Consider the following 12445-nt stretch of genomic DNA (forward strand, 5'->3'; position numbering starts at 1 on the left):
GTGGACAGCCCAGGCCAGACCCTGCTGGGAGGGGAGGGTGGAACTCACCTCGGAGGGCCTTGGATCTTGTACGAGCTCTCTTTTCGTCATTTTCTAAGCTCATCTGCAAGTAAAAACAGCTGCGCTGTCAACAGGAAGAAGGGCAGAACCACCCCCTGTGTCTGCAGCGCCGCCTCCAGGCATTTTCTGTCTCAAGCTTCACCGGTGCCTGTGAATCTGACGCAGGAGGCAAGGAACAGCTCACGGGGCAGGAATGGCCTGCGGACATGCGAGCAGCAGGGGAGGCGGCTGGCCCCAGGCCGTCGCCTCCCTGGTCTCCTGCTCTGGGCCCTCCCGCCGCCCCCAGGCTCACATCCGAGGAGGAAGCCGCAGCCACCAAGCCCTCATTAACATCAGGGTGTCCTAACACAGGGTCCCCTGGGGACACCGTCCCCCGCAGACCCTGACCCCGCCCCCGCCATGCTGAGAGCCCGGCTTCCCCTGGGAGTTGGTGACCCCGGCACTCGAGGGTCGTCTTGTGAGAAACAGGTGCCTGGGGCCTGAGCGGGCTTCACTGTCCTTGTCCCAGGGAGAGCGCAAGGGGGGGGCAGGCTGATCATCCTCAACACGCACGGGCACCCCAACGCGTGGGCGCGCCCAGCAGCGCAGGGACCTCCAGGCACCGCTGCCCATTTGCAGGTCACCGCATCATTTACAATTTTCTAACAGCCACGTTAAAAGTGTAAAAAGAGGGGCTTCCCTGGTGGCGCAGTGGTTGAGAGTCCGCCTGCCGATGCGGGGGACGCGGGTTCGTGCCCCGGTCCGGGAAGATCCCACGTGCCGCGGAGTGGCTGGGCCCGTGAGCCGTGGCCGCTGCGCCTGCGCGTCCGGAGCCTGTGCTCCGCAGCGGGAGAGGCCACAACAGCGAGAGGCCCGCGTGCCGCAAAAAAAAAAAAAAAAAAAAAAAGTGTTAAAAGAAGCGGGTGAAATTGATTTTAGTACCAAGCTTCACTTAGCCCGATCTCTCCAAAACGTTATCATTTCAACAGTATCAGTAGAAAAAGTTATGAACGGGATTTGGTTTCGTGCTAACTCTTAGAAATCCTGCACATCTCCTGGACTCACAGCCCCTCTGAGTTTGACCAGCCGCATGCCAACGGCCCCCGGCCACGGCACTGGCTCTGGAGGTGGGAAGCAGACAGGGGTGAGAGCTGGTAGGAGTGCAGGCCGAGGTGTCACCTGGACCCGACACACAGGCCACCCTCCCGGAGATGCTGACTCCCCCAGGAGAGAGTGAGTGGAGGCCCTCGAGGGAGACGGGGACCCCGCACTGTCCAGACCCCGCACGTCCTCTGGCTGCCCTGCCTGAGCCCATCAGCTCCTGCCCTGCGCTCCCTGACTCAGACCCACTTCCATGGGGGATGCTAGCCACATCCTTCCAGGGAACGAGGCAGAGCCCCGGGAGGGGGGGGCGGGTAGGGACACCGCCGGGGCACAGGTGATCACGCGGGATCCTCAGCCGGGTCTGGGCAGAGGGGAGGATAGAAGGGGCCCTCTTCCCAGCAGGTGTGCCCTGTGGTCAGGGAGGCCCACCTCCCAGGCCCCCAAGAGGCCATCAGAGCAGAGCCAGACGGTGGCAAAGGAGCAGCCGGAGAGGGGCTTCAGTCCCCAGAGGACAGCACCGGAAAACAGGCTAAGGTCCCGCTCAGGAAGAAAGACAAGGGACTCCTCCCATTAACTCCCCAGCTCGTAAGCTAGAACTTGCAAAGTGAGCCCCCCAACCCCGGGCAGCACGAACGTACAAAGATCCACGTGCTGTGTTAAGGACGGAAATCACAACCTGGGGTAATTTATGCAGCCGTCGACTCCAGGAGGGAGAGCTGAGGGCTGGGCGTTTACAGCCTCCCGACAGCACCGAAGACAATTACTATAATTTCTATTTTTAAAGCAGAGCTCCCCGTGGACCAATGGCTCACATTGAAAGTGAAGAGAGGAGCAGGTGTCAAAGGGACTTCATTACATTTATGAGCCTTCAAATGTCGTCTGCGCTGAGCCCAGCACAGCGGCTTCCGATGCAGCGGCACAAAGGGGCCGAGGCGTCCGACTGCCCGGCCGCTCTCAGCTGAAATGCAATCTACAGCTCTTTTTTTTTTTTTTTTTGTCAGTTTTCCCAAGGAAATTGGCGAGCATTCTGCTAGGTTAAAGCGTGCCTTGGCAATTTGGATTTCCTGAAGATAAATTATTCAAAGAGCACAGAATGGAGAGGCTTGCAGGATGCGTACGGGCACCGCTTGCACACTGCAAGCTCCTGTTGACGGAGCTGACAGCTGTGGCATCCGTTCTGCCAAGTGCCTTTCCATTTGCAATTTATCTGCATCCAATGGTCAATAAGTGAGAAGGTCTCTCCAGTGCACGGAGCTTTGATGTGAAAGGGGGAAAGCACTGAACTACGGGAGGAAGAACTAGGGTTAGCTCTTCAATGTGAGAATGCGCTTCTAAGAGCCGGATGCCGCCCCCGACGGGCGAGCAGGGAAACCTCGACTTCCGAGCCAGCGCCACTGGGTTTTCACTGTTTTCCTTCTCCGAGGGTGGTTCTCTGCATCCCCGCACCCTCGGCACCGGCGCCTCCCGTGTGGATGGGTGGTCCTGCTCAGCCTGCTGACCGGCCCGCCTTGCGCCCCAACCACAGCGAGACAGGCCACGACACTGAGACGCTCCCCAATTTTTCATTAATTTATTTTTTTGAACATTCTTCCCTTGTTCCGAGCACAAACCAGTCGAGTCTGCTTCTGAAAGACCCACGCATAGTTGAGTGACGTCCCACCTGGAGGGTGAAAGGCCCCGTTCCGGCCTAGCCAGCCTCAATGCCCCCCCCCCCCCGGTGGGGCTAGCGATCTCTCAAGAACTGGTCCGCGCTGCTTCCGTGACGCCAGCTGCTTTCCGCCACGAGCGGCCTGTCTTACGGCTGCCCTGGGCTCCCCAAAGCAGCTCTTCACTCCGACTAATATTTCAGTCGTTCCATCTTCGATAGGAAAACTATGAGAGAATAATTTACAAACTCAAACACATCCCATTTGGCCACGTCTCTCTTTTTAAAAATTATTTACTTATTTGTTTCTCTGTTTATTTTTTTGTGGCTGCGTTGGGCCTTTCCGGTCGCCGTACGCAGGCGTTTTCTCCGGTTGCTGTGAGCGGGGGCTATTTTTCGTTGCGGCGCGCGGGCTTCTCGCTGCGGTGGCTTCTCCTGTTGTGGAGCACGGGCTCTAGGCGTGCAGGCTCGGTAGTTGTGGCACGTGGGCTCGGTAGTTGTGGCTCGTGGGCTCTAGAGTACAGCTCAGTAGTTGTGGAGCACGGGCTTAGTTGCTCCAAAGCATGCGGGAGCTTCCCGGGCCGGGGATCGAACCCATGTCTCCTGCACTGGCAGGCGGATTCCTAAGCACTGTGCCACCAGGGAAGCCCCTGACCACATCTCGTAACCAGTTCGCCCTGAACCTGCTTTGTTGTGTCACGTGATGGTCTCCCTCGAGGGGGTGGCAACGCTTGGTTCTGTTTTGTATTTTTTCGTAAAGTCAAGGGTAATCGCGTAAGCGCTTCTTAAACGTAAACGGTTCTCACAACGACTCGTTACAAAAACCAGCCCCTTCCACACGGCACCCTCGCCGAACCTGAGTTCCCCGAGTTGGATGTTTGCAAACTCGGGGACCAAGAGAGCAAAGGTGCTGAGCAACCTGGAAACCAGTCGCTTCTTAGGCTGTGGCTGTGAGAAGGGCTCTCCGAATCCAGACTCCCAGCCGGTAACGCAGTGGACAGGGTGGACTCTCCCCCAGGAATGTCCAGTCAGGGGTCCAACCGGCTTCGTGCTGATCTGTATCCCCAGAATCCAGGTGTGCCCACCCCCTGCCAAGTTCAGGGACCTGCACGTGGTTTCCGGAGGGCTGCCTCCCCCGTTTCTCCCCTCTCTCTGTCTCTCTCTGTTTCTCTTTCATTCTCTTTTCTTCTTGGTTCTTCCCGGGGCCTTCACAGCTGAAGAGCTTCCCCCGTCTCCACCCCATACCACGCCCCTGCCCTTCTGCACCACGGCTAAGGGCTAGGTGAAAAACACACTTCACGCTAGAGCCTGGCCCTGAGCAGCTCTGGACGTCGCCTGACTCCCCGGCCCCCTGCGGGCTGTCCTGGTCTGAGTAGCACCAGCTATGGCACCAGAGGCAGCAGGTCCCTCACTCCAGAGAAGGGGAGACGTCAGGGCGTCGGGGGGGGGGAGCTCAAGAGGACGGGGCTGCTCAGCCGTCGGAGCCCGGGTGGGAGTGGGGAGGCCCCCTGGCTCAGAGAGGACCCGAGGACATTCAGGGAAGAGGGCCTCAGGGGTGCGGGGGCCCCCGACCCGTGGAGAAGGTGCACGCCTGGGTGGCCAGCATCTCTCAGCAGTCAGGCCTGCGCCCTCCCTCTTTGCACCCCCTCTCTCACTCTCCCCCCGGGCCTGCTCATCTCCATCTGAAATAAGCTCAATCATTCATGTTTTTGAGGTCAGTGTCTCCCTGCAGACACCTCATTTAGTGCTCGGGGCATATTGTGTAAGGTCAGACAAACAGGCAGATGGACAGACAAATTGGGACAGTCTGAAACATCTCTGAGGTCCTGGAGCCGGGGAAGGTGGCCAGGAGCCATCAGAGCAGAGACCAGAGCCCGGAGCTGCTGCAGAGCCCAGGCCCCCTGGGACCACAGAGGACTCAGCCTGGCCCGGGGCTGGAGGAGTAAGTCCAGGAACTCAGGCTGGCTGCATTTCACTTAGAATGCGTTCCAACAGCCTGCAAAGCTGGGGGTTAGAATGGACTTGGGACAACTTTTATTTTATTTTATTTTATTTATTTATTTATTTATTTTTTTTGCACTACGCAGGCCTCTCACTGTTGTGGCCTCTTCCGTTGCGGAGCACAGGCTCCAGACGCGCAGGCTCAGCGGCCACGGCTCACGGGCCCAGCCGCTCCGCGGCACGTGGGATCCTCCCGGACCGGGGCACGAACCCATGTCCCCTGCATTGGCAGGCGGACTCTCAACCACCGCGCCACCAGGGAAGCCCAAGGGACAACTTTTAAAACGCACAAGATTACTTGGGTGACAGCGTCCCTTTGCCTCCGGGAAGACCCAGACGAAGAAGGGGGAGTGTCGGCTGACTCGCAGGACCAGGCAGCCCGCCTAGAAGGAGGGGGTGACCGCGGGCAGAAGAGGGGCACAGTCTGGGCTGGTTTTATTCCCTCAGCGTGCGCACGGCCTGGGGGCAGAGTGCTGGGACACATCCACGCCCCCACCTCTGGGGAGACGCCCCCCCTGAAGGACTTCGGAGCAGCTTCCAAGTACGGTCCTTGCTCCTCCTCCCACCAAGCGTTCCAGCGGAGCCCGCCCCCAGCCCCCTGGCCCCCCGGCCCCCCGGCCCCCCAGCCCGGCCCGCAAGCCGCAGCAGGGGCAGACCCAAGAGCAGCCTTCTGCTTTGAAGATGCCGAAGTCCTGCTGCCTCAGGGACCCTCAGCATACATCCTGCTCGCCATTCTCTGACGGGCGGAGGCCAAGCCACACACCCGCGTGCCTGCACCTCCTGACAGCGCTCACAGCGCCCCTGGTTTGCTGTGGCCCCTGTGGAGGACGTCTGACTGCGTGTCTGGAAATCTCTGACGCTCCACCCATTGCTCGACCAGCTGGCAGCTGAATAGGCCAGGCCTCTCCTTGGGTTGTAAAAAGGACACCCCGTGGAGCATTATTTAATACACGCCTTGGCGCAAGAGGGAAGAGATATGGGGACATATGTATACGTATGACTGATTCACTTGGTTGTAAAGGAGAAACTAACACACCATTGTAAAGCAGTTATACTCCAATAAAGATGTTTAAAGAAAAAAATTTTTTTTTAATACACATCTTGGGAGGGGCTCTCCTGGCATCTCCAAGCACGGGGTCATGGCTTACTCCAACCCCTACATTAAAATTATAACTGGGGGCTTCCCTGGTGGCGCAGCGGTTGAGAGTCCGCCTGCCGATGCAGGGGACGCAGGTTCATGCCCCGGTCCGGGAGGATCCCACATGCTGCGGAGCGGCTGGGCCCGTGAGCCGTGGCCGCTGAGCCTGCGCGTCCAGAGCCTGTGCTCCGCGACGGGAGAAGCCACAGCGGTGAGAGGCCCACGTACCACAAAAAAAAAATAAAATTATAACTATATAATAGACACCCTGATACGGCAGCCATGCCTGGCTCCATCGGTCTAAAACGTCAGCATAAATGGAGTTTCCACGTGCTCGGGGTAGAAATCTGGCCACATCCAAGTAGGCAGGTCGGAGGACACACCTGGCGCCACCTCCTCCCCTCGTCAGGAGCGCCCACCGGGGTGGCAGGAAGGAGGCCCTGCTGAGCACCCAGGCCGTCACCCGGCTCCTGGCTGGCGTATCTCTAGTCGTGCACTGAACACCCACGAGCCGGGGCCCAAATGCTTCATTCTTCGAGGTCAAGAAGAGGTTTAAGGTCCTACCACCCATACCTACTCCTTTTCTCCTTAAGTTTATTTTTAAAAAAAAAAAGAAAGAAAGAAAGCCCGATGCCCAGCACTTCCCACAAAGCACACAACCACCTAATCTTGTCTAACAGCCCCTTCCAAACCCACCTCCGAGCTGTCCACACGCCTGGTGCTGAACTCAGAGGCCAAGGCGGCTGTGACCACCACCAACCCCCTCCCCGCCACAGGACTCCTCTGCAGCCGCTGCCCTCCAGCCACCGAGCCCCCAGCTCCCCACCTCCTCCTCGGCCGGTCCTGCCCTTGTGCGCGCTCTGTGCTCTGTGTCCCCAGCCCTTCGCGGCCCCCGCGCCAGCGCCCGAGTCCCTCCCTGTCCGGCTCACTCGTCCTAGCTTCTCTGCTCAGAGCAGCGCCTCTGGCCCTGTCTGCCCAAACTAGAGGAAATGACCCTAATGGAGCAGTTGTGAAACAGTCGGCGCTGGGGGAGAAGCTCAGCGCGGCCACCGGGCACGTTCCCGGCAGGTCCCACACGCCCCAAGCTTGTCACACCTGAGCCGCGGGGTGACTGCAGCCTCCCTACCTGTCCCTTACACAACGCCAGCCACTGTGAAGACACAGCACCCAGAGCCCCTGGCCTCAAATCAAGTAGCTTCTTGGTCACGTGATTCCCGAGCACTCAGGGCCAGATGGGCGAGGCGAGTTTGGCCTTCGGTGCAGATTTCAGGGGGAAACGAAACTACGTGATCAAATGAAATCATAATTTAGTGCAATATTTTAAAACAGCTAAATTAATGCAAAAATGCCATGATGAGGGCTTCCCCGGTGGCGCAGTGGTCGAGAGCCCGCCTGCCGATGCAGGGGACGCGGGTTCGTGCCCCGGTCCGGGAGGATCCCACGTGCCGCGGAGCGGCTGGGCCCGTGAGCCGCGGCCTCTGCGCCTGCGCGTCCGGAGCCTGTGCTCCGCAATGGGAGAGGCCACGGCAGTGAGAGGCCCGCGTACCGAAAAAAAAAAAAAAAAAAAAAAAAGCCATGATGAGCAAAATAACAAAACTTTAAATAAAGACTGGGCCAGGGCTTCCCTGGTGGCGCAGTGGTTGAGAATCCACCTGCCGATGCAGGAGACACGGGTTTGTGCCCTGGTCCGGGAAGATCCCACATGCCGCGGAGCAACTAAGCCCGTGAGCCATGGCCGCTAGGCCTGCGCGTCCGGAGCCTGTGCTCCGCAATGGGAGAGGCCACAACAGTGAGAGGCCCGCATACCGCAAAAAAAAAAAAAAAGACTGGGCCAGCATTACCGTCTTTTCCTCTTGCATCAGGCTCAAACATGGCTCAGCAGAGCACGGACGATCACACAGGAATAAGGCTGTGAGGGGAGGTGCCCGATGAGGTGCGAGGACAGACCCTTCCATGTACATTCTGGTCACCAGATTCAAAAGGAAAATGCTGGGCTTCAAGAGTAAAATGCAAGCACCCTCAAACGAGCTTGCCACCTAAAACTTCCCAGCCCTGCCTGTCCATACCCTGGGCTGCCACTTCTTGGCGGCCGTGCTCTGGGTCACGGCTTGGATCCTTGATGGAGAGCGTCTACATGTCACAAACTATGAGAGATCAGAATCTGAGATCTGGGGAGGGCTGCCCACCAAGCCTGTTGTCACCCACACTTCCATCTCCGAGGGTCGCCTGCGGCCGGGCACCTGGCTTCACCCAGAGCGCACCACGGGGAGTGAGCACATCCAGAATTAGAGGTGTGGTGCGGCTATGAGTGCACGTGGTATCTGGGCTTGGAGCCTCCCCGTGGAGGTGGAGTGCCCGAGTTCCAGGCACGTATGAGCAGGGCACCGCAGGCCCCCCCGCTTGGGAAGATCGCAATAAACCAGACCAGCAGAACTCAGGGGTCCCTGCCGCAAAGGCTGCCCAGAGAGCAGCGGGGAGAACAGCAAGTACTGAAGCGTACCGGGGGGCCCGGGTGGGACCGGGTCCCAGAGCAGGGACCTGGCAGACGTGGGACCCGCTGTCACACTTTAGTTTTACTCTACTCAGAGTCACTTCTCTTCCTTTAATTTTAAAGTGACAAGATCACCGATGGTCCTATAGCCTCCACTTATTCTTTGCCTAATCCAGACTGATCATGACTAGACCAAAAGTCACCTCCGCGCTCCACGCCAAGGAGTGAGAAGGACCCTTGCCTGGACCCAGGGGCCCCGGGGTGGGGGCTGCGCTCCAAGCACCTCACCTTGCCGTGTCCACCCAGGAGGAGTCTCGGGGTCCTGCAGTTGTCGGTCTTGTCTCCGTGCGTCCACCTCTGACTCAGCAGCTCACCCCGGAACTCATTTTCTGCGAGTCAGAAGAAGAAAAACCTAATGAACGCCAGCTGTGCCAGCTCCAGGGGAGAAATCGAGAAACTTGGGCCACTCTTGCACACAGCACTCATACGATCCTTGTTTTCTGGGATCCACCAGAAAGACACCCAAGGTCGTGGCCCCATGACCGTCTCAGGAATAAAGGACAGGAGCTCTTGGAGGAAAATCACTCTCTCCTTCGGACAGTCCTCAGAGGCTGCTAGCACCCTCAGCCCTGCACCACAGCCCCAGCTCTTGCGATGTTTGATGGAACATGTCAGGCAGTGGGGGTGGATTTCCACTAAGAGCCAGGGGGCTGCCACAAGTCAGGTGAGGCCCAACGCTTTGCCTCCCCTTTGCCTGGCTTCCGGGCATCTTTCCTCTCCCTGTGTCTCTGCCTCTCTCCAGGGCAATCCGTCCAGTTACTATTTAATTCCTCACATAAATTCACACGTCAAAGCAGAGGCTAAAGGCATCAGCTGGACGGGACAAAGAAACGCATTGTGTACCTGTTCCTTGCTCGGCACTCCCTTGTTTCCATGACAACCAGCTTTCTACAACTGCAGCGTTTCAAAGGAAGGTCACGAAGTAACCAACAATAAAAACAGGAAATGAATATTCCTGCCTTCTGCTCTCTGCTTCTCCTTGGAAGCGAGCTTGGGGTTCTGCCGAAGGCAGGTCAGGCGCACTGCCGTGGCACCCACCATCCTTCTCTCCGCACGTTTTTGAGGCGCACCCCCAAGTGCTGTTGCGCTATCATTCCACCCCTCCTGCCCAGCTCGGCCCTGGGCTCCGGCCACAGTGCCCTCTTGTCTGCAAATGTCTCCATCCCATTACTCTGACCTCCAGTAGCGCAGGAGGGAAGCAGATTGGTTGTCAAGGAGACGGCCTAATGCTCGGTCTTCAAAGGAATGGGGAATACCGCCAGATTATGGCACCTACTGTGTGCCTCACCCCCGCGGAGCTGTGGGTCACCTGCAGGGGACCCCCCTGAGGACCGGACTCCACTAGAGAGGTGTGGAGCAGACATCTCAGGCCAGCTACCCCACGGCCATCAGCAGACGGTAGGAGGAGCCAGGCCCACCCCACCAAACCTATGACAGGAGTCGCCCAGGGCCCAGGGCCCCGGACCCCGGGGGAGGAGGCAGCAAACAGCATCTGCGGTGAGGAGGGAGCAAACAGTCTCCTCCAACGGCGATGGAAGGGAGGAAACTCGGGAGGGGAGCTGACAAGAATGGCTCCGGCCACGGGGTAGGTGTCGCACTTGAAGCGGGTGGTAGGAATTCTGCACCTAGGGTGACAGTGGAGGCCGGGGGACCCCTGGCCACACATGGGGTTCCCTTTCCACACGTACCTCCCGTCCGAGGAGACGTTGTGGGAACCCTCACCCTGGGCGGATTTGCGAGGCTCCAGCGGAATTTCTTACCATGGTGACACATGTGAATAAGGTGGGTAACTGGGCATGTCTCCCTGGCAGCTGGAGGGAAGGACACGTCCTGAGATCTGTGCTGCTGCTGCAGGATGGCTCGCTCCCCGCCCCCCCGGCGTCCCGGCAGGCGTCCTGGAAGCCCCCCACCCGGGTCTTCCTGCTCTCCGCCCCACTTGCTTCCCGGAGAAGCCCAGCAGGTGAAGGGCGTGAGTCTGTGCCGAGGGGCCTCTGCGCTCTGTGACGGGAGGGAACCAGCTCACGGCGCCTCGCCGCTGTCTCCCGAAGCGAAGCCCTGTTGAGGGGAACCCCCCCCCACCTGCATTCCCTGTGCCTCACGCCTCCTCACAAGAGGGCCTTAAGAACATCTACCCCGGACTTTTCTGCCCCTCTCCTCATGACGCCCGTGTGCAGGGGCAGATCAGGCCTCCCCAACACGTGCCACTTTGGCACGAGGATTGTTCAGCTCTGAAGGCAGAAGGGACCCTGCGGACTCAAGAGAAACTCCTGTCAGAACGCTTTCAGAGTCTTCTCTCGACTGTGTGTCTCTGGGACCTGCCTGTGGACCAAGAGCTGTCGCTGCCGGCCTTGCACCCAGCAGGCAAACGGGCAGGGTCTTTGCTTAGAGGCAGCCCACACCTCGGCCCTCCCAGGCGCCCACCCGGTAGGACCTGTCAGCCCCTGGTCCCCCCACCTTCCTGTGTCCCGTCCTGGCTGAGCCCGCCTCTCCCCCCGGGGCTTGTCAGGCCCTTCTTCCCAATGCTAATTACAGTGTCCTCGGAGAAGCAACCACAGGCCACCTTCCGCTCAAATGTGTGCTCACCTGCCCGGACGGGACCCTTCCTGGGGCTTCTCGACTCTGCAACGAGCTTGAGGCGTCCACATGCACAGAACACAATGCGTCTGGACTCTGCACCCCAGCCCCGGGGCTCCACATCTCCACCCACTTCACAGCCCCATTTCTTAAGGGGCCCCGAGCAGCTGACTCCGTCCCTGCTCCCCAGGCCGGCTCCCAGCCCTCTGCCACAGCAGCAGCCCCTGAAGGGTCACCGGGAACGTCCTGGCCGCCTGCCCGTCCTGCGCCGATATCCACCCCCTCCCCTCCCCTCCCCCAGGGCCTGGGGTGCTCCGGCGCCCCCAGCCTGCCCTCCTTCTGCCCCGCTGGCCATCCACCACCTCCTCCTCTGACTCCTGCGCCCCGAATCCCACCTGTTAGTTTCCTTTTTTTTTTTTTTTTTGCGGTACGCGGGCCTCTCACCGCCGTGGCCTCTCCCGTTGCGGAGCACAGGCTCCGGACGCGCAGGCGCAGCGGCCACGGCTCACGGGCCCAGCCGCTCCGCGGCACGTGGGATCTTCCCGGACCGGGGCACGAACCCGCGTCCCCTGCATCGGCAGGCGGACCCGCAACCCCTGCGCCACCAGGGAAGCCCAGTAAAGCTGTTTTCTAAAAGTCAGTGGCACACACGAGAGAGCATAATGGTGAGAGTCCCACAGGCTCTTGCCACACGGAACCCCCACCCGGACACGGGTACGATGACCAACTTTAAAGAGGAAGGAGGCCCGCGGGTGGGCCCGAGCGAGCAAACCTGAGGAAACACGCAGGGCAGGGGCTCCCGTCCACGCCAGGAGCGCAGGGCGGGCGAGGGAAGCTCCAGGTGCTGGAGGAGACCCATGCGGTGGAGGCTCACATCAAAAATAAATTTCTGACGACAGAAGCTGCAGGCCAAGAGGTGAACTGCGTCCTCCGTGATGTGTGAGCCGCTGGCCCGGAGGCCCGGTGCTGGTCCGTGAGGCCCCCCAACCCAAGACCCTTGTCCAGGGCAGCAGGTGCGAGCAGGCTGCCTTTGGCTCTCCCAGCCTGGCTTCTGCGGGCCTGTGTTCTGGGCCCACCTGGAGATGAGGCGGGGCTGGGTCCAGGGGTGCAGGAAGAGGATGGCTGACGGCAGCGGCGGGGGACGGGCCTTGGGGGGCAGGGCGGGGCGTCTCCGACCCCACCCCGCAGCAGCTCCGGGGACACAGGCCAGGGGAAGACAAGCGCTTCTGTGTAGCAGGGGCGCCGTGACCCCGAGCCGCACACGCAGCCCTGCTCTGCGACGCCAGGGCCGTCGGCAGCTCACGGCTGAGCCAGGGCTGCAGCTGACCTGTCCTCCCCTCACCCCCGAGACTGAGCACATGGCCTTGTGTCAGCCTGCGCGTCCGCGGGGCTG

The 12445-nt window shown here is 59.9% G+C and overlaps 1 protein-coding gene across 8 annotated transcripts in view; it reads right to left on the reverse strand.

Annotated features, from left to right (window-relative positions):
• Positions 1 to 12445, reverse strand: part of MYT1 (myelin transcription factor 1) — a 91754-nt gene that overhangs the window by 37676 nt on the left and 41633 nt on the right. For 5 of the 8 annotated variants that reach the window (XM_067013471.1, XM_067013470.1, XM_059036506.2 and 2 more), the window contains 2 exons: positions 8707 to 8807; positions 49 to 103 (listed from right to left, as the gene is read on the reverse strand). In XM_067013471.1, the coding sequence (XP_066869572.1) occupies positions 49 to 103 (55 nt within the window). In that variant the 5' untranslated portion in view covers positions 8707 to 8807. Of the gene's footprint in view, positions 1 to 48; positions 104 to 8706; positions 8808 to 10166; positions 10206 to 11061; positions 11093 to 11447; positions 11471 to 12445 lie in introns of those variants that run through there. The other 3 variants (XM_067013476.1, XM_067013474.1, XM_067013473.1) reach the window with 3 other exon arrangements.

Source organism: Kogia breviceps, chromosome 14, assembly GCF_026419965.1.
Source record: "Kogia breviceps isolate mKogBre1 chromosome 14, mKogBre1 haplotype 1, whole genome shotgun sequence".
NCBI lineage: Eukaryota > Metazoa > Chordata > Mammalia > Artiodactyla > Physeteridae > Kogia > Kogia breviceps.